At 41.2% G+C, this 27,973-nt stretch overlaps 1 protein-coding gene across 1 annotated transcript in view; it reads left to right on the forward strand.

The window, feature by feature from the left end:
• Window positions 1-22,327, forward strand: part of LOC129169658 (ephrin type-A receptor 5) — an 87,182-nt gene extending 64,855 nt beyond the window's left edge. Inside the window, exons 14-19 of the mRNA XM_054756241.1 lie at window positions 2,512-2,579; window positions 2,662-2,803; window positions 4,122-4,271; window positions 8,611-8,804; window positions 11,573-11,737; window positions 13,057-22,327. Of these exons, the coding sequence (XP_054612216.1) occupies window positions 2,512-2,579; window positions 2,662-2,803; window positions 4,122-4,271; window positions 8,611-8,804; window positions 11,573-11,737; window positions 13,057-13,168 (831 nt within the window). The 3' untranslated portion in view covers window positions 13,169-22,327. The remainder of the gene's footprint in view (window positions 1-2,511; window positions 2,580-2,661; window positions 2,804-4,121; window positions 4,272-8,610; window positions 8,805-11,572; window positions 11,738-13,056) is intronic.
• Window positions 22,328-27,973: the final 5,646 nt, after the last annotated feature.

Genomic DNA, 27,973 nt, shown 5'->3' on the forward strand with positions numbered 1-27,973 from the left:
ACTTTTTTCTCTTAATATTTGGACTTTATTCTTGTAAAATTACAGCAGTTTTCTCCATTTTTGCTGGGTTTTTTTTATTTCCCAAGTGTCGCGGGCATGCTGGAGCCTATCCCAGCTGACTTGGGGCAAGAGGCGGGGTCCACCCTGGACTGGTCGCCAGCCAATCGCAGGGGATTCTTTCAGCTTTCTTAACAATTTTTTTTCTCCTAATATTCTGACTTTATTCCCATATTATAACTTTTTCCTTGATCATAATTTTTTTCTTTAATATTTTAACTCTACGCTACTAAAATGACATGATCTTTCCCTCTTCATGTTCCGAGTTTATCCTCGGAAAATTGCTACTTTTTCCATGTTGGAATATGAATATTTTTGACTTTATTCTCAAACATTACAGAAGTTTTCTCCATTTCTGCTGTTTTTTGTTGTTTTGTTTTTTTTACATTTTCCAACTATTTCAACTTTCTTATACATTATTTTTTTCCTAATAGTGTGACTTTATTCCCATATTCTAACTTTTTCCTAAACCTAATTTTCAAAATTGTTTCTTTCTCAAAGTATTATGATTTTTTTTAAACATATTTTTTAGATTTTAACTTTATGCTACTAAAATGGCATTATTTTTCCTCATGTGATTACAAGTTTATTCTTGTAAAATTGCAACTTATTTTCTCATTGGAATGTGACATTTTTTTCTCTTAATATTTTGACTTTATTATAAGTTTTCTTTCAACTATTTCAACACTCTAACATCTTTTTTTGGTAATAATTAGTAATTTATTCTCATAATATTTTGGCTTTTTTCTTGTAACATTACAACTTTTTCCCCAACCTAATTTGACAAAAATGACAACTTTGTATTTTGATTTCATTGTCATAATATATTATGACTGTTTTTTGCTTTAAAATTTTAACTTAATGCTACTAAAATATGTTCTTTTTATTGCATAATATGACAAGTTTCTTCTTGTAAAATTGCAACTTTGTTCTCATAAACTATGACATTTTCTTGTTCGATTTCAACTTTTTAAAATTATTTTGACTTTATTATTGTAAAATCATTGCCAATTGTTCTCTCTTTTTTAGTTTTCTTCTTAAATTGATCATTTTAGAATGTTCTGCGGGCCAATAAATGAACAACAACTTATTATATCTTGTTATTTATTTGATATATTTTCTATTATTAACAGTTCTTTCCTACTTTATTACTCTTATTCAATGTGTATTCTATTTGTATCCCTATTTTTAACATGAAAGACAGGAAGTGAACAACCTGTAAAGCATGAAAGGAAGGATTATAAAAGTTCTGGTGTGATTTAATTAGCAGGAATAGGTCCAGAGAAGGGGTAGGATTCAATCATTTCTGCTTCTTCCTACTTCCTTTCAGAGATGACGTTCCTTCATGTATCCTGTGAAGCACGCCTGAAGCATAGCATAGCATAGCATAGCATAGCATAGCGTACTGTAGCAGCTCAGTGAAAGTGTCGTTAGTGGAGCACTGCTGCTTTAAGCCAGAAGGAACAGTTGGTGTGAAAAGTGTTTAATCCAGTGGCCATTAAAAAAAAAAAAAGCGAAAGATGGAGTTGTTTGAAAGCTGCAGCAGAGTTGTTGGCAAAGCGACGCAAGCGCCCAAATAAGCTTGTATTATTCCAAATGAATGCCTCATTAACTGGGGGCACTCAGACAGAAATGTACCTGCATGCTGCAAACATACTTCACACAATTGACACAATTGGGAGTCATTTTCACGCTGTCTAGACACTCCAACGTGAATGATCCCTTTACACGCTGCTTCAAGCTTTTCATCGCTTCCGACGCCGCCGTGCTCAATGAAGGCAGTTAAGGCTCCATCATCTCTTCTTTCAAGAAAAAAAAAATAGAAATAAGCTCCTGTGATGCAGCACGGGCAGTGTCAAGACAGCGCTGTAAATTTCCCGGGATGCCATGAGACTAAAGACTGAAAGCGCGGTCAGTGGAAAGTGCTTACGGGACTGTCCTGAGTGCCAGGAGGAGGAGGAGGAGGAGGAGCAAGCAGGCAGAGCAGCTCAGTAAAGCCTGTCAAGTAATTACATGGATGGCCGCTGTACTGAGGATTGTATAAATGACACTGCCAGGGTCTGGATGGGCTTCCGAATTAGTTGTTGCAGCATTTGACAAAGCAGTGAGGGATGCTCACACCTCACACCTCAGGCTTAACGTCTAATTTCACTTGGAAATGGGATCTTCTGCGGTGGATTTTTGGGAAAAGTAGCCGTAAAGGTGACGGAGACAAAGAGCGCTAGTCGGGCATTGGAAGTAGTTTACTCCGTTTTTTTCTCTTAATATTTTGGACTTTATCCTTGTAAAATTACTGCTGATTTTTCCATTGTTGCTGCTGTTGGGTTCAATTATATTTTTAGAAAATTCAACGGGCCAGTAAAAAATCAGCCTTGGACACCCTTGAAGTAAATAATACCCAAATCCATTTCTGACTTTTTTTTTTTTCAAATGATGTCCTTATGTTCTGTGCAGAAAAATGATGGCCAGTTCACTGTGATCCAGCTGGTGGGAATGCTGCGTGGCATCGCATCTGGCATGAGGTACAAAGACAAACACGCCAGTGTCTTCACTGCAACAAATCACCGCATCTTGACGCCCCCTTTCTGCTGCCAACGCGTGCAGGTACTTGTCCGACATGGGCTACGTCCACCGCGATCTGGCAGCTCGCAACATCCTGGTCAACAGTAACCTCGTGTGCAAAGTGTCTGATTTCGGCCTGTCCCGCGTCTTAGAGGACGACCCCGAGGCTGCGTACACCACCCGGGTAAGGCCGGACGGCATCTGGCAGTTTTTCATTTTCTCATGAAAGAAACTGCTTGTCCCACAGCCCAAGGTGACATTTGAAAAGTTGACCAACTGCTCCTTTTACTATAATAAAAAAATCTATATTTATAAATCACAATGAAACACTGAAAGAAGAGTGGCCGACTGTGGAAGAAAAAGCTCACGGCTTCTGAAAGATAGCAGGGGTGTCCACATTTTTTCCAGCGACGGGCGCATGTAGAAAAATGAAAGGATGTGGACATCTTAGCCTTGTGCTAAAGCTTGTACAAAGCAGGCTCATGTAATACTTAATAATATCGCTCATGAATAATGTATTCATTTTGTTTTTAGAATGTGCCGAGGGTCCAAAAAAGCAAGCTCTTTGCCACAAATGGCCCCAGGCCGCGCGTTGGACACCACTTCCTTCACGTCAGAATAATCCTCTACCGCTCTTGCTTGGCATGCATGACATCTAGATCTAGATCACATCTAGATCTAGAAGAAACTGTTTACAAAAAGGTGCCGCAAGGCATGCTGGGAGTGCTTCAGGCTTCCCAGCATGCTCTGCGGCACTTGCTTTCTAAAAAGTTGCAGAAGTGACCTGTTTATGTGTGCTATGTGTGCTTAGAGCAAGTTGGAGATCCCTGAATGGCTGTGTGATATCGAGTCGAGTCGGCGACACTCAGTGGGTCGCACAGCAGTGAAGGTCTTTATTACGAGCACTGTGTCGCAGAGAGTGGCATCCTGTCATAGGAATCTCCCGCTTCCTGCAGACAGAGGGCCAATTAGTGCTCAAGTCGGCCTCTCCAACACTCAATTAGCACCGAGTCTCGCTGCCTTAGCGCCAAAAATCCCCCGTCAGTCACCTCTTCCCAGCAGGCTGCGCACCTCAGCTCGACACTCTCTCTCTCACACACACACACACACACACACACACGCGCACTCTCACAACACTTCGGCAAGAGTAATGTTGTCCCCGACCCTTCAAAAGGACCAGACTCGAAGATATCCTGCTGCTGCGTTCATCAGTGCTGCATCCAGCTAATTTCACTTCCCATTGACTGAAAGCACATTTGCCTCTGAACTCAGCAGTCGTCCGAGGAAGTGTTCTGTCTTTGCAATGAAAGCTCGATAATGAGGTCTCGCACACGGCGTTTGGACAGATCATTTGGAAAGGAAAGCCAAGCTTTTTATCCCATGCGTGTTCCTAAATCAGTGTTCATTAGTACAGCTGTGTCCAGTCAGGTCTGCGCTGGCTTTCTATGCTGCAAGTATATTTCCAGCACCAGATGATATGATGTGCTTGCATGCGCTCACAGGGCGGGAAAATTCCAATTCGCTGGACAGCTCCGGAGGCAATCGCATACAGGAAGTTCACCTCGGCCAGCGACGTGTGGAGTTACGGCATTGTCATGTGGGAAGTGATGTCCTACGGAGAGAGGCCCTACTGGGAGATGTCCAATCAAGATGTAAGTGCCGTCACTTTTGGGTGTTCTTCATTGGTTAAAATGGCCTTCGTGTTCGATTTAAGCTTTGTGCACCTGACGCCTAACACGGGGTTTCTCCGTAAGCAAAAGTCACATGAGCAGTTTTTACCCAATGGGAAGACATGGCTCACTGTCTGCAAACTTTTTGCAAACCTGTGATAAAAGGTAGCACGGTGGAGAGTGTGGTTAGCACTTCCGCCTCACAGCCAGGATGTTCCAGGTTTGCAGGAGGGTTTGGAGGGGGAGGAGCGAGCCTGTGCAGCATAGCCCAGGCTTTATCAGGCTGTCCAAAATAGACGTTTTTACGGGTGTTTATTATTGTGTTTATTTTCATTCATTCATCCATCCATTTTCTTTCGCTTATCCGGGTCCGGGTCCAGGTCGCAGGGGCAGCAGTCTCAGTAGGGAAGTCCAGGCTTGTTGGTCTTCGGCCACCTTTTCCAGCTCCACCGGGGGACGCCAAGGCGTTCCCAGGCCAGCTATGGGACATAATCCCCCCAGCGTGTCCTAAGTCTGCCCCAGGGCCTTCTCCTGGCCGGGCTTGCCCGGAACACCTCACCAAAGAGGCGTCCGGGAGGCATCCGGACCAGATGCCCTAAGCTCACGACCATAGGTGAGGGTGGGGACATAGATCGACCGGTAAATTGAGAGCTTTGCCTTCCAGCTCAGCTCTGTCTTCACCACGACGGTCCGGTACAGCGACCGCATCACTGCAGACGCTGCGCCGATCCGCCTGGCAACCTCACGCACCATCCTTCCCTCACTCGTGAACAAGATGCCGAGATACTTGAACTCCTCCACCTGGGGCAAGATTCTGGTTCTCGGGATTTGGAATGTTTATTTTTTTCTGCATTTTGAATGAAGCAGCCGTATTTTATACTTTTTGCATTATGTCATAAGGTATTACAAAAGGCAGCACAATTTATTACAAAATGAGTTTTATTACATTGACACTTTGTTTGGCTGTCCTTGAACGCACCGTAGTTGCTGTAAGATGCAAAAGTGAACCTTATATTACTTTAAAAAGTGTGTGAGGCGCATTGACGAGAGGCTCTGGGGCTGAACCCAATCGAATAATTATAATTATTACGTATTGCAATTGGATTGAAATCAGAGAATGTTAATGTCAAGCGAGCAGGAGAGTTTGGAGGGGGAGGAAGTGAGCCGTGTGTCAAAAACAGACATTTTTATGGCCGTCTCAATCACTTGTGGATTTCGGGGATCCGCTGGTGGTCCCAGAACCAAGCTTCATGCATTGTTGCAATGTCCAAAGACAAAAAGGAGGGAGCGCTGCGCTGAAGGTAAAATGCATCCATTTAATTTCCACAGGCAGAATGACTTTCTCCGCCGGGGACTTGTGTCAGAAGCAATTGTTGTCAATCAATTACTGCAAAGTGTTGACAGTGAGAATGAATAGCTTTAATGGAAACACAGGGAGCGATCTCGTCTCATGTGTGGAAAAGAATGAAACGGATGAACGCACACAAAGCTGCAGAGCTCAGCAGAACCTTGTCGGAGGCGGCGCTGTAGTGTGGCACACTTTGTGAACACAGAGTAGAAGGAAATTACATGACACTTTTAAGTGGCGGCGGAGTGCTAGCGGCCTAAATCACTCTCTAGTGAGGAGATGAAGTGTGTCAGAGGAGCAGGATCTTCAAGGATTGCATGACCTGCAGGTCATCCTAATGGGAAGGGCTTCAGTGGTGTCGCATGGTGATGAGTTAGTGGGAAGCAGACACCCCCAGCACACGTGCACTCGCCTCCCTCCCACTCACATGCACGCGCAGCCCTGCAGTGACCTCCTCATCCCCTCGCTTCAGGCCCCTCCCACCTCTTTTTGCTTATTAGGCCGTCTGTCTGCTGGCGCGGGAGGATGAGAGGAGAGAGGCAGGAGAGGAAGACGTTTGATGTTTAATTGAAAGCGCTATGCTGGATTTTCTCAGATCCGCACAAGAAATTGCAGCCTCTTCCAGCCTCTTTCTGTAAGCCCACTCCTTCTGTTTCCTCTTCCTCACCCTGGTCTCTTCGTCTCGCTTCTTTCTCACCATCTCCGTCTTTTGTAGCACAAAACCACCGTCTCCGTCTTCATCCTTTCTTGCTTCTTGTCTTCCCTCTCTTTCTTTCTCTCTGATCTCTGCCTCCCTGACAGTCAGCCTTGTGGAGCTCTTCTGCCTCTCAGCATGCCGGGCTTTCACTCCCCGCATACACGTCTCATACACGGCAGGCTTTTTTGACACGTAGTGGCTGTCATGAACTCAACGACCCAATCCCCCTCCAGTGTCTTGCACCAGCAGAAGTAGGCTGAGACCTTCAGCCTGCCTGCCTGCCTGCCGTGCGACGTTCCACTGCAGAATCAGATTGGAGAGCTCAGATTTATTTCTTTGAACCAGCCAGCCAGCCAGCCAGCCAGCGCTGCATCTTGCACGAATGATGAACGGGGTTGCGTGGGGTTGGAAATGGAGGATGCTTTTTCACAGGGGTGTCCAAACTTTTACAGCGAGGGCCGCATAGTGAAAAATAAAAAGATGCAAGGGCCACTTTGTAAAGCAACACGTGTGGATATCCAAAGAAGTTATAGAAAAAGCTGCACGTCAGCGTTGTCATCAAGGTGAAAAGGTGAATTGTTTGTATCAACTTCGGGCTTTGCCCTTTTTTCCTCCATTTTTGCTGGGTTTTTTTTGAATTTTTAAACTTTCTACTTACAAAATCTTTGTAAATTTTGTTCTTGTAATAGTCTGACTTTAATCCCATAATATTAGAACGTTTCCCCCAAAAATTACTACTTTTTTTGTCTGTTTGATTTTCATAATACAGTATTACGACTTAAAAAAACACATTTTTCTTTAACTCATTCAATCGCAGCCATTTTTCAAAAGACAACCCTGTCAGTAGCGGCCAATTTAGACGATTTTGACTGATCTGTCAAGGCACATGGAATATTGTGTTGTATGGCTATACAGTATAAACATGGAACCTACCGAAACAAAGATTGGACTCCCGTCTTTCATCAGGAAAAAAAAGTTTGTTTCTACCTTTTTCCGTTCTGTAGTCGTCAGCAGTAGAACATAGGGAAGTTTCAGGAAAATATCAGTTCCCGACTAAAAAAGGGAGAAAAGCATTCAAGCGTAACTTTCACTTTGGCACAAATTTTTTGCTTTTGTGACAGCTCAAATATCTGAACAACTATACCAACATAAACAACACAAAAGGGTTTGTTTTTTACATCAAAATAACAATTTATTTACAAATAACACCATTTACAATTTTCACATTTGGAACTGAACTATGTGTGTTCCTGCGTTAAAATTTAAATAACCGTCTGCTGGAAATGTGAATTTCTCTTGGAGATCTATAAAGTATCTATCTATCCTCCACGCTCTCCCACTTCCTCTTCCTGTCGTGTGTTTCTCGGTCCTCTCCTGGTCCTTGCCGAGCTCTCGTCAAATGCACTTCTGCCACCTAGTGGCCGTTTTTCTGGCATTAAAGTTGCTCTGAAGCATAATACATTGGTGGGGAGTTGCATCATCACCTCCGTCAGCCTCTCGTGCAAAAATACGTTGTTGGGATCGGGCGTATATCTACGTCTTTGGTGTTGAATGAGTTAATATTTCAAACTTGTACTCCTAAAATGACATTATTTTTCCTCATACGATTGAGTTTATTCTCCTAAAGTTGCAGCTTTTTTTTCCTCTTTAGAATATGACTTTTTTTCTCTTAATATTTAGACTTTGTTGTCATAAAATTACAGCTGTTTTTCTTCCATCTGGTATCTGGATGGTAATTGTAACTTCTGTGTTACTTTTGTGCTACTTTTCCCAAATCAATTTTAAAGAAATAGAAGTACTGGGAACGGCGTCCATTGCTGCTCATCTGGCTGATATGTTTATTTTTATGCATGATATCATGGGAACACATTGATTTCAGGGCTGTTTCAGTCAGGTCACAGAAAGTGCACACCCCCTGGAGCTAGAATCAGGATTTAGCATCTTGCTTAAGAGACCTGAAATTGGCATTGTTGAAATATGATGCTGGCTTTTCTAGTCCATAGCCTGGAGATTTGCCACGCACAAACTAATCTTCAGAACGATTGGAGCAGCGATTTGTCTTTTAATCCACTTTGCGTTATGGAGATATTAAAAGGGATAAGGTGTAACCACCCCACTGTTTGGTGTTTGTGCCGTTTCAATTTATCTCACAACAACTGTTTCCCAACTCCAGAGGGGATGAAAGACATTCCACAGGGATGGAGTTGTCCTCGGGTGTTTAGCCGTCCTGTCGGTTCACCAACCAACTAACCCCTCCCCCATCTGCCTTTGTGCAGGTCATCAAAGCAGTAGAAGAAAGCTATAGGTTACCAGGTCCCATGGATTGCCCCGAGGCCTTGTACCACCTCATGATGGACTGCTGGCAGCGAGAACGCAGCAACCGACCCAAGTTTGATGAGATCGTCTGTCTATTAGACAAACTCATTCGCAACCCCTGCTCGCTGAAAAAACTGGTCAACTCCTCGCACAGGTGAGAACACCCCCCCCCCCCCCCCCCCCCACACACACACACACACACACACACACACACACACACACCATAACATGCAGTAATACAAATAGCGTTCACTACAAAATAACAGCAGAATTAAAAAAATCTGAGCTGGGATGAAGCCATTTGCCTTCAAAGGCAGCAGCGGTACCGTTACACCACCAGGGACTGAGGAGGTCAGATAACTCGTTTTTTTTTCTCTTCGGCCTCGGGCTGATTTGGCGCTACATGCCTCACAGCAGCTAAAGGCGTCATTTGCCAGATTGCGCTCCTTGCGCAAAATGGAGCCCCCCCATGGATCGTGGGGTCCTGCGCACAGCGTGTGTTTCTACCAGCACAACGGACAAGAATGATATTTTTGGTCATTTTTCTTCAAGTTATGGCATATTTTCGCATACATGTCAAATCACTCAAGACAGGTGACTGTTGCATTTGACCTGACCTTGGTATCGCAACATAAAAGCTTTGTTAAATAAAAAAAAATATGAAGGCAACACTTCCGTTTTTGCTTCCATCTTTCAAGAAAAACCTTTTTTGTGTTTTATTGAGCACTTTTGCTTTGCAGAGGATGCTGATGAGACGCCATGATTCTTGCACTGGTGTGCCTTAGACTGGCCACAATAAAAGGCCACTCCAAAATATGCAGTTTTACTTTCACTGTCATGTCAGATGTAATCATTAGATCAAATTCAAGAAAATGAGAAATAGCATGTTATTTTTAATTTTGATTATATTAATATGTTGCCCGTCCTTTTCCTTGACTTTTTCTAGTGAAACTCTGCTAAATTACACATTCTTCACCTTCCTCCCTCTCTTTTGCATATTCCTTCTCAAGCGAATTCAACGGCCAGCTTTGAGCTTAATAAACTCATCACCATTCAGATTAAATGTAAATAGAGTCTGTTCCAGTCTTGTGTGGCTGCATAATTGAATCACTTTGGACAAAGACTGCAATCATGCTGGGAAAGACGGGAAAAAAAAGCAAAGACTTAAATGAAATTGATTTTCTTAAGAATAAGCAAGAGTTTCAATTGTTTTCAGTGGGGCATCTTGGTTCTCAAAGCATTCAAACGTCCAATTAGTTGGGTGTACATTAGCGTATCATGACATTAAAGTGCTGTAATGGAGACGATTCGTCCTCGTTTCTTTGTAGAGCAAATGAAATAACGGGGGATCATTTTGCGCCCTTTCCAAAGAGAGAAACACTGCTAATCAGTCAGTGCCCTTTGAAACAACCCATGCAATGGTGGATGACAGTTGAAAGGACCTCGAAGCAGCATACTGCATAATGATGCTGCTATTAGCCAGCTGCAGCATGTAAAATGCTGTTTGCAAGCTTGTACGTTTGTTTGATGCTGGCATGAATAATGACCTGAATCGTGTCGTCTAATGTTACGGTTGTCATGACTGGACAGTATTTTTAGCCTTGCATGAAGCAGTGTGTGTAAGGCACAATTGTAACTGGCACAAATATCATCCTCTGCTTATTATTACCTCTGTTTCCTTTCATGAGGATTTTTTTTTTTTTTTTTTGTAAATTCACAATAATGTAATAATAATAAATGAAAAATACCGGAAAAACTACAAATATACTATACTGTAATAATAAACTGAAATAATAAATAGAATTACTTTATTATTGTAAAATTAAGAAATGAATAGATAAATATAAAGAAATAAAATCATATGCTAAATTAAATTATATAATATACTTTATTTATTACTTAATAATGGGTAGAACTTAAACAACAAAACATAAAATGGAAAAAATAGATATTTTATATTATTATATATAATATAATTATATATATTTTTTAATCCAGTGTCATCCTGATCTGGGCAGTTTAACAAGATAAATCCATGTTCAGAAACTTTGTCAATTCTCATCAGATGAGGTTATGTTTTGTGCAAGTATATAAACCCAATAACCATAAGGCAAGTTTATTCCAACATTTATTCCACATCTGCGGGAGGAAATGTCAGAAAACACTCAAAATCATTTCGATTTTCAAGGTGACAAATGTTTTGTTTTGGGTTTTTTGATTAGTGGTAACTCGGGGTGGCACGAGATCTCATGTCACGAGATGAAAACGTGACTCGTTCAAGGTTTCTCATTCATAAAACAATAAGTCTTGCGATAATAAATTGATTGATTAAACGCACGATAAATGAGAATGAACTCGATCATTTTTCCCGCCACTATTTATTGCCGTGTGCACGCGTGTCTGCTTTTCTCATCTCTTGCCTCCAAACAGGCAGGAAGAGAGTTCACTCACTCAATACAAACAGAACAGCGCAAAATTGTGTGCGTTCACGGAAAGTCATGGCAAAGGAAATGCTGCGCTTTAATACTGTTGAAAAGCCAGCATTTCCAGAAATGCTGCAAACGTTTGACAGATGTCACAAACGACAGTTCCTCAACTTCACAGAGTCAGAGATAAATATAAATATTGCATAATTGGTTTACTTGGTCTCGAAAAATGTTGACAACAATGTCGTTTTGCGGGGCAAAGATTTTAAAACGCACCTGCATTATTTTGTGACGTTAAATAAAAGTTTGTGTGTCCGGTCATATTATTTCTTAAAATGAATGTCGAAATCTCATCTGGTCTCTTTCTGGTGGACCCAGTCTCGTGCATCGTTTCGTCTCATGGCACCCCTAGCGATAACCTTGGAATTTGCATGTGCAACCTAAAAACTATCAATCCAACATCTCCGTTACTGTCTGTGCTTGTTGACTGTATCAGGGTGTCCAACCTGTTGGTGGAGCATGCCAGCATAGACGGGGACTGCAACGTGTGGAGCAAAACTGTGGGAGAGTGGCTGGATTCCATCAAGATGGGCCGCTATACCGAACTCTTCATGGAAGGAGGCTACTCTTCACTGGAAACAGTCACTCAGATGACCTCAGAGTAAGGCAACGTAGTTTGAAAGTTTTCTCGTCTCCTCCAGAGAGCTTATGTTTCTATGCATGGCTGCCGGTGCCGTGGCTAAAAGTACCTGGCAGATAGTCAAAACCAAAACTCAGCGGAGGGTTCCGCATTAGGTCAAAGAAGACATTAAGTTTCAATGCACACATTAAAAGTGAGGAATGTTGCGGATGTTATACTACAACGTAAAGAAGCGTCGACATCACTAGGGTGTTTTATGGTGGCAGTACTACTAGACATAACGACAATGGCTCTAAAAACACAGTCAAACATGGACATCCACCACCACACCCCCGTTTTTATAGTGGTGGGGGTGTTGTCTTCTGGGGAGCAGAGATTTTACATGGATAAATAAAATGTACATTTTCATAGATCTGCTATCCAGATATTCAAGATGCTAATTAGACTGCAAGATTGTTGCATAGGTGTGCCATAGCTGGCCACAATAAAAGGCCACTGCAAAAGGTGCAGTTTTACTGTATTTGGGTGTTTAGAAAAACAGTAAGCATCTAGTGTGACCACCATTCGCGTCCCAGGCTAAATGGCGAGATGAACTTCTTAAAATAAGTAAAATGCTTTGAAAACGCTGAAAGCAAGTATGGAAATGGCATCTCAGGCTAGTGCAAATTTCCTGTAGTCAAAAAGAAGTAATTTCGACCTTGATTTCCAATATTTATTCTTGCCGAGATTTTTGTTTTTGCACTGTTCCAGCTCTTCTTAACTCGAATCACATTACTGAAAAATGCAGTTGCTGTCATTTGTGTTTCAACAATATACCAGAACGCAGTAGTATGGAAATGGAATTTTAGGCAAGGCAAATTTCCTTTAGTCAAAAAGAAGTATTTTTGACCTTTATTTCCAATCTTTATTCTTGTCTAGATTTTAGTTTCTGTACTGTTCCATCTTTTTTTAACTTGCATTGCTCAGAAATGTCATTTGTGTTTCAACAATATCACAAAATGCTTAAAACAAGTATTGGCATGGTGTTTTAGGCCAGGCAAATTTCTTTTAGCCAAACCTTCTTCAAGCTAAACCTGCTTAGATTTACTGTATGCACTGTACCAGCTCTTCTTAACTTGACTGACATTACTCAAAAATGCAGTTGCTGTCATTCATGTTGCGTTTTAGGCAAGGCAAATTTCTTTTAATCAAACCAAAGTGTTTTTTACCATGATTTCCAATATTTAATCTTGCTTAGATTTGAGTGTATGCACTGTACCAGCTTTTCATAACTTGCAGTTGCTGTCATTTGTGTTTCAGTGACTTTCTGTAACATTTTCATGTTTGTGTGCTGTTTTTAGGGACTTGCGGCGAGTTGGGGTGAACCTAGCAGGACATCAGAAAAAAATCATCACTAGTATTCAGGAGATGAGAGTCCATATGAACAGCTCCAATGCCAGTGTAAACATCTGATGACAACCGACGCACAATACATGTGGACCTAGTGTGAGTTGAAAAAATGGACCTAGAGCGGCTTAGCACTTTCTAATGACGAGGAAACACAGTTTTTATGGACCAGTAAGGGGATTTTTTGGTGTTGCAGACCAAACCGAAGGGAACTGAGTGGGTTTACAATGAAGGGAATCCGGTGGACTCAACATTCGATTCAGACTCTCAGAGACTTTGAGAGCAACCAGCACTTTTTGGCTAAATCACAAATATGTCAGGCCTGTCTCAGGTTACCTTGAGTCCAGCGGTTCTGTATGGTAATTGGATCTGGAAGCACAGTCGTGTTGGGAGTCTCTGAAGTGATCACCGGCGTGGTATTAACGGACCATCATCTGCCATGTTGATGTGTGTTTGGGGGTCTTAACTGGCTGTCAAACAAATGTAAGATCCCGAGTCCCATCCTATCACATTTCCATCATGACCTTTCAATGAGTGGCAAGGATGAGTGAAAGCTGAAATGCATCAAAGGTGCGATGGCGCCTTTCTGGCTCTACGGACCTGTCTCTGCTCTGGATGAATGTATAGGAGGTTTAAGCACTCTTTCTACACGCTAAGGTTCTTCTAAAGTTTGCTCGCGGATTGCATGACCAATTTTTTCCCCGGGGTGGGGGGGGAGATGCACCGAACTGTGTCCACGCCACTCATTCAGATCAGCCACACCGTTTCATCGGGATTAGTTGACGGCTGCGCTGGTTGAAGTGGAAGGATTCTACTCGAACCCAATGGAACATTCAAGCGCTGGTGAAGAATTCGAGTGAATTGTTTGACCTTCTCACGGATCCTTGCCTTCCACCAGGATTCAGGTACGGCAAACTCAGCAGTCTCTTCAGTTCATGCAACAGGATCTCCTCGGACACACCTCACTCCAACTGGAACCGCTGGCAAACGGAGGCAATATAAAATAAATGGATAATCACTTATTTATTATTTCTTGATATTTATAGAAAAATGCAAAAAATGTTTTGTGTTTTATCTGTGAAGCTCCGCCTATATGTGTATTTCATGTATATAATGTATGATAGATATTTAAAGCAGGGAGCATTGTACTTCTGTCTATCATCATGTGGACACGCTGGTATTGATCAAGCAACTCAGAGTAGAAGAATTTCTATTTATTAGTTAACCATGGCAACATTCATGAAAGAGAGGGCCACTGTTAAAGTTCATATTTTGCGAGTTTTGCGAGTCATTTCCAAAGTCTAGTGATATTTCAATACAGTACCAGTACATATTTTACTATGTCATATTTACAGCCTGAAAGAAATATGAACCTTTTGTGTGGATGAAAAGTGCATATACTTTGTCCATGACGTGCTGTTTTTAATTTATTTTAATTGTTTTTGTTATTGCTCAAACACTGTTGTCTGCTTGTGAACAAGGAGTACTGGGGCCATACTAACATATCCAGGCGTCCTTCGCAATATCGCAGTTCCATTATCGCTATATCACATTTTGTCATAAATCAATTAATTTATGAAAGATTGCTGTTTGGTGGGAGACTTTGGTCTACTATTATTCATCAAAACATATCGAAATGCAAGCGATGTGTACTGTAGTATTCTGGTCACTAGGCAGCAGTAATGAGACATCCATCCTTATTACATTACCCTACCTTGCACTCGACGTAGCCAGCCGTGGATGCCGAGTTATTATTTATTCCCAACTTTGTCCTTATTTCAGCTTGATTCTTATAATTCCATGATTTTGTCGTCCTTGGATTATTGTTTTTCTTTGCAGTGTGGCCCGACTACTCCTTCAAAGCTTGTACTGTGGTGTACATGTGCTGGAAAAGAGGGGAAATTACAAACTAGTTTTATAAGAGACGGGATCGGAGGGACATTCACTGGACGGTTCCATAAGCACACAAGAAGAATGTACGATCTTAAAGGGGTGTTTCACTTTTTAGTGAACATGTTGGTTGGTTGGAAGCAGTTATGGTGTTAAAACTTAGAGTATGTCTGCTTTTTGAATTATGTCCCTGTTTTGCTAGATATCGGTTTTCCCTAATATAAAAGTATTTGTACTTTTATTGGTTAACAATTGAAAACAAGGCGGAGTTTTCAGTGAACGGCTCAGTGATTCATGATTTTATTGGCAGAAGTAAAGTATATGTACAACTCAGTGGGAGGTAACAGCCATATGGACCATTATTTGTACAGTGGAGAGGACATACAGTACAGTGAAAGTCACTGAGCTGGGTGTGTTTGATTTATGGCCTAGCATTTCTTAAATTCCTCATTCACACCATAATTACTTCAAAACATTTTGACGACACGCAACCGTACTATTATTCACCCTGATTCGGAAAGCTGTGCCTCGGGCATGAACAACTGGAAAACTGTACACTCTTACAAGTGCCTCGTATCTTTTTTTAGCACCACCGTTTCCTCCCCCCCTGCCAAAATGCTTCGCCCCCCATGGTGCCCGGCGTTTTTATTGATGTACCTTTTTGCCAACGTTATCCGCAGGCAATAAGAAGAATGTCAGACAATGTGTATGTTGGAACTAATTTCATTTGCACTTTATGATCAATTTGTTGCCCTGCTTTTTCATTCGCCGACAGAAAGTCGGTGCAAAATTGGGTTTGCGATATCGGGTTTTGACACATGAGCACAAAGCTGTGGAAATATTTTTTTAAGCAAATTCAGGGGTGTAGACCATTGTTTTCTCATGTATGGCACAATTTTTGGGTGTGATTGTAGCGTAGACACTAAATAACAACCATGTTTGTGGGACAGCATTTCACTGCAAAGTTACAGAGTTTGAAAAGATGAAGTAGGTATTGTTTTTTTGTTACAATCAATGATAAACATAAAGGTTCATTTCCAGTTATCTCCAGCATGTCAGGGTGTGCTCACGCTGCACCGATCACGCCTAAAGTCCGGCTAGTGTACCGATTGGTGCCCAGGCACGGCACACCTACCCACCTTTGGCGGGCTAGGAAACGGCACATCTACACGCACATGCGTGTCATAGAATGACGCGATCGCTCCTCGCAAGTTCTTAATGATAACCAACACATTTCATAATTGAAATGCAAAGAAAGACTCGAAATAATCAGTCACAGAACACAGCACGCTCGCTCGCATGCAACAACGTGCGTTTGGGTAAAGAAGACGCGTCATTTAATTCATGCGATTGCGCCTCTCGCAAGTAAGTTACGACAGCCGCCATCCTTGCACAATGTAAATAGTCAGAATGGCTTGAATTAAGACTGGAAATAATCCACAAAGTCAAGGAAGTTGCAGTAATACAGCAATACACAGTCATGGAAAAAATGATCAGACCACCCTTGTTTCTTCAGTTTCTTGTTCATTTGAACGCATGATGCAACTAAAGGTACCTTTGTATAGACAAATATAACAAGGACAACACAAATAGTCACATTTTTTGGCAGTACAATGCTATAGCTGTTCATGTAAGTGATTTTGGCTATCAAGAAAAGCATGGAAGTTGCTGGATATCAGCTCTTAAATTCAATGAGCTATATTTGATATCATCATTATATTTGTCCAAACAAATGTACCTTTAGTTGTAGCTGCCTTTAAAATGGATCAATAAACTGAAGAAAAAAGGGTGCTGTCATCATTTTTTCATGACTGTAGAAGTGGGAAAAGCAAACAGTGTGAGTACGCCTTTAGTCTTTAATCCTGATCCTGTCACGACTGACGGTAGCTGTCGGAGACTTAACCCCCGGTATGCAGAGAGGAGGCGGCGAAGTGCAAAAATAAAAGTAATTTTATTGCACAGGTGCAGGGAATCACAAAAGGACAAAACCAAAAGCGACAGAGAAGAAGCTCTGTGGGAAAAATATAAAAGTAATATAAACAGGTAAGTTTAGGTGACAGCACCGGTAGGGCAACGAGGTCCAATAACAACAATGAACCAGCGCCACGCATTCGACGGCGCTGGTCTTTTAACTGCCACTAATGAACATTGGCCGCAGCTGTGCGGCCACCAGGCGTGGAGCGGAAGCACCGCTCGCCAGAATAAGGGCGCAGGACAGGAAGTACTCGCTCCTGTCCTGCGTAACATGACAGATCCAGCGCCAAGTGTCTGTTGTCATTGTTGGGATGTTTTCTCTAAAGCAACTACAGTGAAACCTGAACGCTCGACCACACCGTTGTGGAACGTCAGTCAACCTCCGATTTGTTTGCGTTTTTTAAACAATTTTTCCCATTGACAAAAAAAGTGGGGGTGGAAACGTGCCATCCTGCGACCTTTATGGACCGTGTAGAACAAATAGCAATCAGTATGTGCTAAACCACTATAATATAAAACTACTGATTACATCTGCTTACATGGGGCTTGTTGTGTGAGCATCACAGAAGGTGAGATGACGTTTTAACATTTTTAACTGTCTAAGAAGAAGTGAACTACGGTGCGAACGTCCTAAGGGATGATTCTTGGATTCCTGTGTGTGCCCGAGAGGTGAGCATCTGCCCATTAACACTAGCAACAGCTGACATTACAGCATGCATACGGTGGTACCTCGCTGTTCGTTATGAACTCGTTCCAAAAGCGCAGACAAAAACTGAAACATGTGAAAGCTAACGTTGTTTGACCCCATGGCGGGTTATTTTGCAGCCATACTCGATAAGAAATGGACGGACAGTGAGTCAGGAATGCGTACGGAACGTTACAGTACAGGCGGGTCGCACGGTCTTCAGCCTCCTTTTTGTGCCTCCTTTCAGTCGCGACAAAAGAAAAAAAATATGATTTATCCATGTAATTATCCCTATATTACTTTACTTGGTTTATTTTATATCTTGGTGCTCCAAGTGAATTTTTAAAAAGTCTTCTTCTTGAGCGGCCATTCCCCCATGGTAAGCTAACCATGAATGCTTCCAAAAAATAAATAATTCATCAATATCGGCCTACAGTAATCAGAACTTATATTGCCCCGATATCGGGAAGATCGGTATTGAGCAGAAACACAAGTCACATGAAACAGACACTCACTTTTCAGAGAAACACATCTTGTTTCAGTCCTAAAGAAATGTTCTTCAATTTATGTGTTTTCTAAAACTGTGTTTTTTATTTTATTATCTTCAAGTGGGCTACATTTGATTTTAGTTTTGCAGGAAGGCCCCCAAGAGGCTTTGCAAACTGCACTTGTTGTGTTCTGTTGTTGTAATGGGTAAAAAATTTTAAAAAGACTAAAACTTGTGTTACGTTTGCGGCTCCAGGCTATTTTTCTTTCGTATGACCCCTGGCCTAGTGGCATGTTGGCCACATAGTCAGGAGATTGGGAAAAGCTGGGGTTGGACTCTGTTTGGCATCTCTGTGTGGAGTTTGCATGTCCTCCCCGTGCGTGCCTGGGATTTCCAGGTACTCCACATTCCAAAAATATGGACGTTAGGTTAATTGGAGAGGCTAAATTGTCCATTATGGTTTGTTTGTCTATAGGAGGCCCTGCGATTGGCTGGCGACCAGTCCAGGGGGTACCCCGGTTCTCGCCCAAAGTCAGCAAGGATAGGCTCCAGCATACCCCCGCATCCCGTGTGAGGATAAGCGGCATAGAAAATGAGAAAGGACTCATTTTTTATGCTCAATATTGTAAGGAAATTTTGTACGAGGCTTGACGGTGTATATGAATGTCACTTAATGCCATGGTGTGCTTAGCAGCCGGGACTGAAACAACTGTACCACATTTGTCACTACTGGACGTCATCACACTTTTCCTTTTTGCCATTGTTGGTGCAAACCAGGTAAAAGAAACGCTTCATCCTTGCAATTTGCATTTCGTTATTGGCCACAGCACATTGTAAAAGTACTGTCGGTTTAATCCACTTTAATAATAAAGGCGTCCTCGGTATTTCTTTCATTTCTCTGTATGCTCTCTGTATGACGTCCCTCCGTTACTCACTGAACTGAGGTTTCACACTGATGGTGACGGTTCAGGCTTCCGAGTTTTTCTGCTGTTTTTTTTGGTCACACTTTACAATAAGGTACACAAATTTACAGTAGTTAGTGAGAACTCATGAAGAACTAATGAGGAACTAATTGCTAAGCCACATAAATTTACAGTAGTTACTGAGGAACTCATGAAGAACTAATGAGGAACTAATTGCTAAGCCACATAAATTTACAGTAGTTACTGAGGAACTCATGAAGAACTAATGAGGAACTAATGACGAAGACACAAATTTACAGTAGTTACTGAGGAACTCATGAAGAACTAATGAAGAACTAATGACCAAGACATCAATTTAGACTAGTTACTGAGGAACTAATGACTAAGGCACATACAGTTACACTAGTTACTGAGGAACTAATGAGGAACAAATGACCAAGGCACATACATTTACACTAGTTACTGAGGAACTAATGAGGAACTAATGACTAAGGCACATACAATTACACTAGTTACTGAGGAACTAATGAAGCACCAATGACTAAGGCACATAAATTTAGACTACTTACTGAGGATCCAATGAGTAGAGGGATTACTGAGGAACTAAAGCCCATTTAGAGTAGTTGGTGAGGAACTAATGAAGAACTAATGAGTGGTGGTTAGGGTTAGGTATGTTTGTTCCTCGTTAACTACTGTAATTTTGTACCTTACTGTAAAGTGTTACAGTTTTTTTTCCTGGAGTGATCCTTGTGGTGGTCGCATTTTGAGGTTCCGCGATGGAAGTTTGTTTAATTGCTGATTAAAGCAGGTTTTGATTCCATTTCGCCAATGTACAAAAGCAATACCTTTTATATAAGTAACAACAATATGAGAGCTATAAAGGGTTTTTTGTTGGCAGATGTATTTGTTGGTGTTTCTTCTTCTGTAGTTGAATCTTTAAGTCAAATAACAAGCAATGTGCGATTTCAAGCCTATGTCAAACATACAATGCCGTTATGGCGTTACTTGATCATTTACCAATCCTGAAAATCACCTGCACAATTCATGTTTAAGAGAAATAACTCAAATGTCATGATTATGCTTGTCATGTCGATCATAATAGTCATAAAAGAAGCATTCTACCACCTGTGATGTGCTTTTTGATTGAACTTGACGATCGGGTCCAGCTGATGTCTTTGTGATGCGGCAGCCGCCTGCTGTACGTTTGTCCACACGGCTCTTTTATGACGAACGAGAAGAAAAGACAGGTTGAATCTGGACATTTTCATATGTAAAAATGTGCGGCTGATAATTTTCCCCCAGGCTGAAAAAAAATATTTTTTGTTTGTTTTTGGACTCGACAGTTTTGGATTGATTGAAAGCACAGTAAAGCATACTCAGTAACTGTTGTGCTATTAGTTTGTCTTTGAGACTGTCATGTATTATGTTTGTGTTGCTGTTTTTGTAGCGTGTTCTCAAATTCTATATTTTTGCAATAAAATTGTACAAACTTATGATTGGGGAATTGTCCCTATTTGCAGCCTGCGTGCGAAAACGTTCCAACCAGAGGGATTACAGAATGCATGCCTTTGTTTTGGTAAAAACCCTTTCGGCAGCGCGTGTCAAAGGGCACCTCCTCTTGCAGGTGAGAAAATAGCTGGGTAGCAGTCTGCATAATCAAGGTGATGACCATCATTTAGCTGCTCCGCTGACGCCTCCGGGCTTGTTGAGGCAATCACAGAGAGAATGAGAGATGACGTATCCCACATAAATACTTTATCAATGAGGCCATTTTTAATAAACTCCACTGGATTTTTGTATCATTCATTATTCATGTCTATTTTCCATGTTTACTATGCATGAACAGTACCAGGCCATGCTGGCAGACTGACAGTTCAGTGCCTCTAAAGTCAAATTTGGTGTTTGACCAAAGGTGTGGGCTCCAGACACTTGGCCTCCTCCTCCTTCTTGGCCTCCACTCACAATTTTGATGACTTTGGACCTGACTTGACAATATCATGAAAGACCTGCAACCTGACTTGGGACTTTAGTCTGATGACTTGAAAATACTTGAGATTTTCAGTGAATGTGTTGAGTGTGTCCCCATTCAAAGTATTCAACTAACATGATTGTTAATATATCATTTCCAGTAAGACACTTTATCCAGGCGTTGATGTTTAGCCAATTTTGCAACATTGTGGCTACAACAAAATTGTGTTTTGAGAGCGTTTTGGCTAGAAAGGCTGGGATACCTGCTAAATCCACTGGAGGAGCGCTACCCGGACCGAAAAATGCCACAAAATCACACTTCAGAAGACATTAAGTGCTTTTTCTTTGGCTTTTTGTGACAATTCCAAAACAGTAAGCCCCACAGGTGTGGGCTCCAGACACTCGACTTGGACTCCAGTCACAATTTTCATGACTTTGGACACGAGTTGACAAGATCATCAAAGATTTGCAACTCGACTTGGACTTGGACAGCAATGACTCGGGACTTTAGTCTGATGATTTACAGTAAATATAAATATTGATAATATTAAAATGCTTGAGGCTTCCAGTGAATGTGTTGAGTAAAATGTGTCCCCATTCAAAGTATTCAACTAACATGATCGTTATGTCATTTCCAGTAACAATAAGACAAGTCTTGTCACACTGGTCTTGTTTTATTTTAAAAATCAAATGCATTCATTGTAATTGTCAAATGTAATGGATTGTTACGTTGTTAAAAGGGCATTTTACTTAACAGTGCTTATGACTTGTAAGGACTCGAAAATGACTTTGGACTTGACTCGATCAGCATGTCTTTATTTGAGACTTGACTGGAGACTTACTTGAGACTTGCAAAACACTGACTTTCTCCCACCTCTGGTAAGACCCCAGCAGCCAGGCTGGTCAACACTTCTTCCCAGTAAGGCCCATTTCTGTTTCTATGGTTATCATCACACCCATTTTATTTTGTTATTACCAAAACACACAACTAAGAGGAAGGAAAAGGAAAGCACTTGCTGCGATACACGTGTCAGCTAAAGTACAGTTTCCCTGTTTTACTGTTAACAGCGGTTTACTTCTTTTTACACTTGAATTTAAAACGCCTTAGACATTAAAGTGAATGTTTACTGTTTTATTGTGTTGTTTCTGTTTTGTATTGTTTTACTGGCAGCGAATGACTTACTTTCACGCTTGTATTACACAACATTAAAATACCTCAGTTTTAGTCATTATTGTTTTACCTTTTTAATAATAAATCACATTTGTATTTTAATGTAGAAAATTTTTACACGTGTATGACACCTAAAGTAAAAAAATCATCAAAGCGAACAGAGTTTTATTGTTTTTATATTAACAGTGGATCATTTACTTTTACACTTGTATGACAAAGTCCAAAATATTTGAGTCAAAGTTGCTAAAAAGTAGAGCATGTTTATTGTGTTAATGTTTGTTAATTAATATTAATATTAATACTCGTTATTTTTACACCTTTAGTCATTAAAGTTAATAATATATTGAAATATTTAATGTTTAATGTGGTTAACTTATCTTTACACTTGTATGACACTTAATGTAAAAAAAAAAAAAAGCCCCTAATTTAATATTTAAATAATGTTTTGTGTTTTAATGTTAACAGTGGTCAACTTTTTTTTTTTTGCACTTTTACCCCACAGGTGTGGCATGTCACGATGCTGATGAGACAGCATGATTGTTGCACGAGTGTGCCTTAGGCTGGCCACAATAAAAGGACACTCCCAAATGTGCAGCGTATCTGTACAGTACATGAATGTGAACGTGCCTGCATTCAGAGTATACTCGACAGTATTGTTGAGGCCATCATTACTTCAGGAAATAGTGAAGCTCTAGTGCGGTTTTACATGACCAAAAAAGTAAGTAATAAGCATTACTTATTACAGCATTACTCTAATTAAGCATTACTCTAATTATGTCTTCATTTCCTCCCTTTATGCCACTTGTACTGATTTTCATGTACACGCGTATGCTGTGTGAAGGTCGCACTGTTCTGACAGTGTTTGTTTACATATACACTAGATAGGAGGAGGAAATGTGTGTGTGTGTGTGTGTGATGAGGGCAAATGAAAGCGGGGTGGGCTGATCTCTGGGGGAATCTCCTGCTTTCTTAGCTCAAGGTGATTATAACAACCACACGTGCAAAAAGTGTATGAAGGTGAAATTGGCCATCACACCATCAGTGCCGCTATTACTAAAAACCTCTGTATCAGCGCCTTCAAGAAAAGACCAAGCGTGCGTGTGTGTGTGTGTGTGTGTGTGTGTGTGTGTTGGGAATGCACTGGGCCTGTATTCCCACTGGTGCTGAGTGGGATTGTTCTTGGATGAACCAGAATCTGGCTCTGGGCTAGCACGGCCGTCTCTGTAAGCGTACACGCTGTCATATATTTTGATCATCCTCGTCTTCCTGACAGCATCGTGCCTCTTCATCTCCATATTTGACTCTATCAGGTTTGGCCTTTTGCTGCCTTTACATAGTTTATTCCTGGCAACAGCACTCCTCACTGTCCCGGCCACGGCGTCGGTGTAAAATCAGGTGTCCCAGGGCACAATAAAGTAATTTTCTCTTGAAGAGATGTCAGTGGCCGAGACATCCCATGGGTCATTTGGAAATCATTGCAGAGAGACCTCCTTTAATCATGATAAATGACCTTCAGCAGAACCCTTAGCTGTCAGTCTGGATGAGGTTGTGAGGATGTCTGTGGCTCTGTGGACATGAAAGACTGGATGATGGCATTTCATGAGCATCTACTGATGTTTTCCAGTATTTTCAGGGTGCAATGATGCAGTCCTGCAGAAGGGGAATAAGATGTTTTTTATTTTTTAATAAACAAATGCAGGGAATATTTTTTTTACATTAAAAAAATATATTATTTGTTTAAATATATATATATATATATTATTTTATTTTGTTTTATTTATATATATATATTTTTGTTTTTATAATCCACGTTTAAGGAAGAAAAACATGATTTAAACAAACAGCACTTACTTGAAAAACATCAGTTATTCTATTAATGAATGTGCCAAAGCCATTATCTTACAAACTGACAAAAATAAAAAAATATATATTTAAAAAAAAACACACAAAAGCTGAGTGCTGCAAAAGTGCTACCAACATGTTCAGGGAAAAACCTGTTTCAAAAGACAAACAAAACTTGACGTTTATTTTATTTTTTATTTTTTGTGATGCCAGTGACGGCCAAGAGGTAATTTGCGACGACAGCCATAGAGCCAAACCTTTAAATTTAATGTGACGCAGAAAATGCTCGGCTGCTAAGCACAATGATTAAATCAATTAACCATCATTCACACACATTAATTTTATCTAAGCAGATGCTAGAGTAAATATAATAAAAAGAAAATAACCAGAGAACCGTGCCAATAAGTGACATGTTTACCGCTGCGTTAAAAAGGGGTGTCAACAAACTAATGTTGTCATTGTTGACAAAAACAACACTACAGTCGTGCAGTCATTGCTGTTTTGTTATTGACTATGGACTATGAATAAAAAAATATAAGAATACAAGTCGTATGTAGTATTGTGGTCACTAGGCGTCAGTAATGTTCCACTGATAAGACTTTACCTTAACTGGCACCGCATGGTCAGCCATCGACAGAGTGAAAAAATATTCTCCTCCCATTCCATGTGGAAGTGGAAATGCCCAAATGAACTAAATCACAAAATAAAACAACGAAGGCAAGACATTAGCGATAACAACAAAAATAACGATAACAAGAAAGTAGAATAAATAAATACAGAACAGATCACGTCAAATTTGCAGTGCAATAATACATAATAAATAATAATAATACATAATAAGGTAATAAGTCCAGTCCTGTGTGTGTTTTTACTGCTCCCCTTCTGTTGTGTTGAAAAGGAATGGAGCAGGAATGATCAGCTCAGTCTTTTGGTGGAGCAGGATAGTGATAGTAATCTGCCACTGAAACCGCTCTTCTGTCGGGAGATGATGCTGGTTGTCCATGATGGAAAGGAGCCTCCTCAGTGTCCTTTGCTCTGCCACACATGTCAAGCTGTCCAGCTCAGTGCCAATGACAGAGCCTGCCTTCCTCTCCGGTTTGTCCAGGCGCGTGGCGTCCTTCTTCTTAAGGCTGCTCCCCCCGCACACTGTGTCCGTTGGACACAGCAGTGTCCATTATTTGACAGATGTATATGTATGTATGCCACACTGGCTGTCCTGTATCAATCAAGTGACAAATGTCATAGCGAGGATGGATGATAGGCTGAAGTCGACCCACATTATGTTGGAGATGCTACAACAACAAGGAACTTTCCCAATGCTAACATGTGAGTTATTATGTCCTATTATTGCTGATCATGTCTACTATATTAGGTAATAGGAGTATAAAGGTGACTATAGGGGTGTTATTTCATGTCTACACGGCTCTAATAGTGTTTTTAGAAGTCCATAAACAGCTTGTTTATGCTCCAAATACAAAAATATTCCATTTGTTAATTTTGAATCCTACTTCACTGTCGGGAATGGAACCAATTAACTGCGATAAAAGAGGGCACAACTATTACAATTACTAGAGAATTCTCACACGCTGATCTGAACATTGCTGAAATGTTCTAATTAAACATAACAGCAAGTGTGCATACTGACTGGGCTCAAACCCGCGCCCGCAGATCCAAAATGAGACTTGAGCAGCGCTACGGCTCGAGCTAACAGCCCGAGCCGTCAACTCGATAGACCGGGTTTGCCAATGTACTTTCCCTGAGATGCCTTATTTACTTTATTTTCGTCCCTCTGTTTTCATGATTTCCCTTCATACAATTTCCGTGGATGTTAGCTCAAGTTGCGTGTGAGCAGATCAAGATGATCTCAGTGTAGCAGCATCCATCCTGGACACGAAACTGTTACAGCAGGTCTGACCCCGACCAAATAAGCCGCTGGTAAATAGCCTTATCCATTCTGTTTGTGATCCGACAAGCCTGCCATGAGAGGGCCGTGTGATGTCAAGTGGCTGGCTGGCCGGCTGGCAAGGACACACACACACACGCACGCACACACACACGCACACAGAAAGCTTACTGGCAGGTCTTTGTGTAGCATTGGAGATAACTCAACACACAAACACCACCCCCACCCTGTCTGGCGTGCATGGTATCTGTCTCCTTCATACAAAGGCAGCCAGAGGGAAGTATTTGTCACTTGCCCAGATGTTTTTCCAAGGTCTTTTATTCCAAGCAGTCAATCATACATGAACGGAATTGTCCCTTATGCGGTGTCCCTTTAGTGTAATGGGTGTGTGCGCCGCAATTGCATGCATGAGCGCATGCTGAAGGTCGGTCAAGGTGAGATGAAAAAGCAGTTATCGGGAGACAAGGAGGATATAAATGTATATTAATAGCTAAAATGCTACACATATACCTCGCTCTATTGCATACACACACACACACACTGCGCTATTGCTCCTGGGTAATGAGGTCTGACGCATGTGAACACACACACACACACACACACACACACACACACACACACACACAGATTTTCCCTGGTTAGACATGTTCTTTGTTCTTCTCCATGCTGTATCCTAATTAGTTTTATTGTGGAATCACACTCATAGTCACACGTGATGATGAAATCTAGCGTAACGGCGTTATGAAAATGTATGTTCTGACAAGCAATGGGACAAAAAGGAAACCTTACCTTCTAGAAACGGGCGGAATTCAGTGCTTTTTCGTCACTGAATTTTTCTGATCGTGCGGAGTAATGCTGAGTACGTGACAGAGGCCAGCGAAGGGCGCACACATTGGTCTGCTGTCTGAACAGGCTGCCGTAGAAATCAACTTAAACAGGAAAAATGCTGGGCGAGTGTGTGACAATTTAGATTTAACATTGATCAATTGTAGTATTTACAGCGTACAGAATCCCTCTTGATAAGTGAATGTCCTCGAAGTAGGACTCCAAATGGAATATTTTCATAGTTAGAGCATGGAAAACCTGTTCACAACCTTCTAAACATGTTTTTTAACATTAGAGCCCTCTAGACATGAAATAACACCCCATAGTCTCCTTTACACTCTTGTTACCCAATACAGCAGACATAATAAGAGAAAATAAGACATAATATAGGCTCATGCAGGTTAGCATTGGTAGAGTCTCTTGATGTTGTTCTTTTTTTGTACTTCCTCTTCTGTACAGTACTTCCTGTGGTGGCTATTGTCTCAGCAATGTAATGTCATGACCCTATTATGTTATTGTGCTCGTGCGTGTTCCTGTAAATGTGTTCCAGTGTAGGGGAGCTGAGTAGGGGGGGGACAGGAAGGGATGTTGAGGGTTCAGAGTTGAGTTTTAGCTTGGCGTGGATGCTCGGCGGATGAATACGATGTGCGGAGGAATAGCGTCGCTTATTAGTTAACTTTTTACACTTCACTTCTCCCAGGCAGTTGTGAGTCAAAGAAAATGAATCATACATATTTCGTATTTTAAATTAATATTTTTAAAAATCCTTTAAAAATAAACCGTTAAAATAATACTTTTTTTTTTTTATAAAAATGTTCATGACAAAGGGCAAATTGTTGCCTGGTTACTTCACATGTTGTGTGTAAAACCTTCCATGGCCTTTGTCCTGTTATAGTCACCCGATTCATGAGCTTCGTATTTACAGCTTTAAACGCTGTGTGCGCACACACACTGCTTAAAAGCCTTCACTGAATGATATCCTCCAGACATAAATAAGCCACGAGACAAAGAACCATGACACAACTGGTGCACACCAAACGAGCAAAAGCTACGCATAAAGGTGTTTTGCAGACGTTCATGACAAACTAGGTGGTTGTGGATTACACCTTTGGAGGTTTCCAGCCCCTCTAGCCATGTGCTTTAATGAAGACATGCTGCTGTGCGCTGATCTCTCGCTCCTTTAAATTGTTTTGATTTTCTCTC

This window comes from Dunckerocampus dactyliophorus, chromosome 17, assembly GCF_027744805.1.
Source record: "Dunckerocampus dactyliophorus isolate RoL2022-P2 chromosome 17, RoL_Ddac_1.1, whole genome shotgun sequence".
NCBI classification, from domain to species: Eukaryota; Metazoa; Chordata; class Actinopteri; order Syngnathiformes; family Syngnathidae; genus Dunckerocampus; species Dunckerocampus dactyliophorus.